The 5,625-nt window shown below is 45.3% G+C and overlaps 1 protein-coding gene across 1 annotated transcript; it reads right to left on the bottom strand.

Moving 5' to 3' along the window:
- Nucleotides 1-830: 830 nt before the first annotated feature.
- Nucleotides 831-1,318, bottom strand: LOC123410323 (non-specific lipid-transfer protein 2P-like). Its single transcript, XM_045103253.1, has one exon. The coding sequence runs from the start codon at nt 1,207-1,209 to the stop codon at nt 922-924; it is 288 nt and encodes a 95-aa protein (XP_044959188.1). The 5' UTR covers nt 1,210-1,318; the 3' UTR covers nt 831-921.
- Nucleotides 1,319-5,625: the final 4,307 nt, after the last annotated feature.

The following is a 5,625-nucleotide window of genomic DNA, read 5'->3' on the forward strand; positions in this document are numbered from 1 at the left end:
AGTTAATCAATCCACATTTTATCTAAAACAAAAGTATTCATATCTTTTAAACCGTAACTCCGATTTTAACATGTTATATATGAAATTTGATTAAAAAATATGTAGAATCTAAATAGGATGTTATTTTTAGCTGTTGAATACTTCTTAAATATTATTTTTGGTGCAAACTTAATTTATAGTGCACAATCCTTTTTTCTCTCTCTTTCCGACGACGATACGAATTGTAATAAACATCCATTAAATTAAAACCAAATTGAAAGGAAAGAAAACCATCGTTAACCACACATGCACACCTTTGAAAAACCTCATGGGGAGAAACAACATATTTCTCATCTTATTCCGAGTGATTGTACATTCAAACGCATTTTCGTTGTATGAGCACTAAGGTCATCGTCGGCAACACAAATGTGATGCCATGTGAAAATATATTACGTTCAGAGCGTGTGTTATTTTCTCTCGTCATGCTTACCAAAGGGAATTATCATGCTCAATACACGTAATTTGCAATTCAAAACATTCGATTTGCCTTTCTGTAATCCTATCGGCCAATTTGAGGCTTTCCAATTCGAATCATGCAAATTTTAATTGATCTAATGTTTTGTTGTTCAGGTTTTCTCACCTACGTGTACCGTTCTTTCGTCACATTGGATGCGTGCGGCGCCATGCGCTTTGATGTTCTAATCCCTAATTCCTGCATCCCTGACCCTGAAATCAGGCCGTCGAAACGAACATCCTTTTTTATCAGCGAAGACATGGAAACTTAGCAGAAAACGAACGGCGAGCACACCTACTGCGCTCGTAACTGTTATTGAAATAGCAAATCCGGCCAGTTTATCACTAGATCAACACACAACACAAATCTTTTTCATTCCGAGAGCAATACATTAGCACACTATATGTGCACGCATGCATACAGCATGTCTACAGCGGGCAGGTTGGGATAGGGATGCCGCAGGAGGCGAGGGTCTTCCGGGCGGTGGGGCTGTTGATGTAGCCGGAATACGCAGGGTTGCTCGCGTACTTGCAGAGGCAGCCTTCCTGCGCCTTCAGGTTCGAGCAGCACGACTCCGACGGCTCCGCCCCGCCGATGATCGCCGCCGCGCACACGATCAGCTTCCCCGCGTCGCACTCCTGCGCCGCCACCGACGGCGGGCCGACAACCACCAGTGCTAATAGTGCCCACATGGCCACCGCCGCCATCCTGGCCATGGTCTTGGATCTAGCTCTGACTCCTCCAAGCACAACGTTCTTCAAGAAACGAGTGTGACTGACAGTGTCAAATCGATGGACTTGGTGGCACAAGGGGAGCGGAGCGCGTTGCTCCTATTTATAGGCGGGAGAGTGAGCGCCCACAAGGGCTTTGGGTTTGGTAGGCAATGCGTCCCGCGTGAGTTCTGTGAACTGAAGTCTTTGGTGTATACGTTTCACCTCAAGCGTTGCTCGCGCCAGAAAACCCTCGCTATTGTACTACTGTGCCATTTTTACCTCGAGACATTATTACTCCTAAACTTGGGAGGTATTCATTGGTAGTAATAATAATTGGATATGGATGACATTAGCTGAAACCTGTGATTACGGACAGTCAGTTACACACCATTAATTCAGGGGCAGTGTCCTGCGCCGGCGCACCGGCCTAATAGTTCGACCGGCCGCGCGCGGGTCGTCCGATCTGTCAGCTATACGCGAGTCGCACCGTTAAATCTTCATACAACAAAAAATCTCGATGTAATAAATTTTGTTCACGATGTATCAATTTATATCCACGGTTGTAATAAAAATATAGTTATAGAAAAAAAATTCAACATGGTCGTAACAAAAAACGAAGCTGATGATGCGTGGTAGCAAAACAAAATAAGGGTTGTAGCAAAACAATCCAGCGAATTTGGATTGCAACTCTCACGAACGTGTATGCAACTTTTTTAGTGAACGGTTGGAGTAAAATATATAATGGTCGTAGCATTTTTTCATCATGGTTGCATCTCGCCATGCCAACGGTTGTAGCCAAAAAACAATACGGTTGCAACAAAAAAGAATGACTAATGTAGCAAATTTGTATAATGCTTGCAACATTTTTTCATCATGGTTGCAACTCCGGCTATAACTCCGATGAAGTTTGGTTGCAACTCTCACGGACGTGGTTATAACTTTTTTTATCAACGGTTGTCGCTTTTTTTGGATGCTTGCAGCTTTTGTGATACATGGTTGTAGCATTCGCGACATCATCCCTGCAGATCCTCGTGCAGCAACCTCATCTGTCGGTCATGGGATCATCCGCTCGCCGTCGCCATTCGGTTTGCAGCTCCTCCCGTCTGCCGGTTGAAGCTCGCGTGTAGCCGGATGTAATTTTTCCGTCCACCATGGATCTGGCGGGTACGAAAAATGGATCTGGCCGAGACGAGAGGAAGAAGAAGCAGAGAAGAAAGGGAAAAAAACTGGGCGCGAGCGAGGGATCCGAAGGACGCGTGGGACCTGAAGGACGCGCGAGCGAGCGAACGGTAGCGACCGGCGGAAGCGTTCCGCTCGCGTGTAGACGTGAACCGTTTCCCTTAATTCAGGCTAGTCATAGTAGGAATGACGCATTTTCTTCCGTAAACCGAAGATAAATTTGAAGGGTTTTACGAACGTTTGAATAGCAACTGCACCCATTTGTGACCACCTTGGTTCATCCAAATCCCCTCCTCCTCAGCCGCGTGCGTTCCCATCCAGATGCTAGGTGTCCGCATTTTTGTCGGTATAGAATAGATCTGGCCATGGGCAGCCCTGTCCGACCTTGCCCACATGTCGGTTCTGGGCTTAGATTTTGAGCCCGATGGCCAGGCTGGGCCAGGCGTGGGCCTAGCGATTTTGCAGTTTAAGGAAGGGGCCCAGCCCGAGGCCTGATGGGCTTTTTACCAATGTCCGGGGCTTCCCTGATTTTTAGGACCGATGGCTGGTTCGGGTCAGGCTCGAGTCTATTTTTTTGCATTGGCCTTTGGTAGGCCCGACCAGAAGGATGGACAGATATAGTGTAAAGCACGCCGCTCCACATTGAAGTCGGCTCTCCGAGTAAACGTGACCTCCCGCTGGCTCCGCAATTCAAGCGGCGCGTCGATCGAGGGCGTCGTCCCTTAGAGGTCCGACTGAACACGCCTCCTCATCGCAGTCAAACGAGTCCGTTAAACCTAGCCCCGCAATTGAAGCGGTGCACCACCCGAGGGCGCTGCTCGTTGCAGGTCCGACTGAACACGCCTCCACATCGGAGTCAAACGACTCCATTAAACCCACGTGAAAGGTGGGAATACTTCTCCGGCCAGGCGTCCATTCAGGAGCGGGCGACATTAAACACAACCACAGGCAAACTCCTCTCGGCAGCCCCTATTTATAGGAGGACACACACCGGGCAAGAATCGCACCACTCCACCACTTCCCATCTCCAGCTTCCACCATTTTCTCCACCCTTTTGGTTGCATCCCACTAGCAGAAACCATGCCCGCTCGATGAGAAAGAAGCTTGCTATGCGGAGCAACATGAGTCAGTGGCTGCCGCCTCCTTCGCCTTTTCCGGCAACACCGAGGAAAAGTAGGACAAGAGAGGCCGCCGCCGCTTTGGTCCCAAGAAGGCCACCCCAGGCAAGTTGTCGGTGTACACAGCCGGTGTCTCGTCCTCTTTCTCAAGCCATCGTCTTTCCGCCACCCAAAAAATAAGCACAGATCTGCGCTCACTTAACATGATGCCTCGGGGACTCCCGATAGTCCGATAAGCTGACTGTCGGATGATACTTGTGATCTGCGTTGGGTTTTTCTCCAAAGAGGAGGGGATGATGCATCATATTATCGATAAGTATTTCCCTTAGTGAGAACAAGGGTTATCGAACCAATAGGAGAACCACACAATTTCCCGTCTTCAGCGCCTACACACAAAAGAGCACACACTTGGACCCAACGCGAGCAAGATGGTTGCCAATCACCTTGAACTCGTTACTTGCAAGCAATAAGTAGTGGTAGATAGATAGCTGAAATATATTAAATAAAATTAAATACAAATAATAAAAGGCAGCAAGGTATTTAGTTTTTTGTAAATATATTTGTGAATAGACCCGAGGGCCATAGTTTTCGCTAGTGGCTTCTCTCTCGTAGAAAGCATATGGTGGGTTAACGAATTACTATTGGTCAATTGATAGAATATCGCATAGTTATGCAATATTTATTTATAGAAATATCATTACATATAGGCATCCGGTCCGTAAGCAAGTAGACCGACTCCTGCCTGCATCTACTACTACTCTACCCATCGACCGCTATCCAACATGCATCTAGAGTATTAAGTAAAACACAATAATGCTTGGAGAATAATGACATGATGTAGACAAACATAATCCAATTAATATGAATCAACCCCATCGTTCTATCCTTAGTGAAAACACTACAAATACGTGTCTTGTCCCCTACTTTGTCACTAGGACATAAAACACCGAAAGATTGAACCCACTACAACCCACCTCTCTCACTGAAGATAGATCAATCTAGTTGGCCAAACCAAATCAATAGATTGGGGAGAATTACAAAGCTATCATAATAATGCATACAAGAATTCAGATAAGACTCAAAATATATTTCATAAACTGAACATAAACCCACAATTCATTGAATCCTAACAAACGCACCACACAAAGTGATTACATAAGGTAGATGACCGCAAGAATCACAGTGATCATGTCAATGAAGAACATAGAAAGGTAGATAGTTGTATATGTACTAACTACGGACCCTTAGGTGTTTTGTGAACTCCTCTCACATTACCATGGGAGCATCAATGTTGATGTACATGCCCTCCATGACCGATGTCCCTCCGACAGGGCACCGAAACATGGCTTCAGATGGGCACACGGCGGAACAAAGACTTAAGGTGGTGGAAAAAGTGTTTCGGGAGGCTCCTTAGGGTTTTTGGGATAATTGAGAATTTTTAGGACAGAGAGGGTTACCTAAGGACAAGTGAGGCGACCTCAAGACATAAGGGCGCAACCACCCCTCCTCGACACACCATGTTGGCTTGGTGCCTCCACATGTGGCCTCCGACCACCTTCCAAAGCCTCCAGGTTCTTATTCTGTATAGAAAAAATCGTCAAAAAGTTTCTCGGTTGTTGGACTTTGTTTCGCGTAGTATTCCTGAAAAGCGAAAAACATGCAGAAAACAACAACTCACACTCGGCACTGGTTTAATAGGTTGGTGCTCATAAAATAATATAACATCAGGGAACAATAAAAAATTATAGATATGTTGGAGAGGTATCAACATCCCCAAGCTTAATTCTGGCTCGTCCACGAGTAGGTAAATGATAAAAATAGAATTTTTTGAGTGACGTGCTACCCAACATGTAATCTCTTGCACGTATGATCATCTAGAAAATAATGAATTAACTAACATCAATATAGTAATATCCATGAACATAAGTAACACAATGATCAGTGTTCAAAAAATATGATCCATAAAGAATGTTTACCCCCCATTAATTTTCTCATATTAGCATGGCATGGCTTCGTCTTCACCACATAAATACAAATGTCAAGCACCATGGTGTTAAGCCACGCAAATCTATCATACTTCTCAACACGTTTCAACTTTTTATTACAAACTTAATACATGAGT

Source organism: Hordeum vulgare, chromosome 1H (genome assembly GCF_904849725.1).
Source record: "Hordeum vulgare subsp. vulgare chromosome 1H, MorexV3_pseudomolecules_assembly, whole genome shotgun sequence".
In the NCBI taxonomy this organism is placed as follows: domain Eukaryota; kingdom Viridiplantae; phylum Streptophyta; class Magnoliopsida; order Poales; family Poaceae; genus Hordeum; species Hordeum vulgare.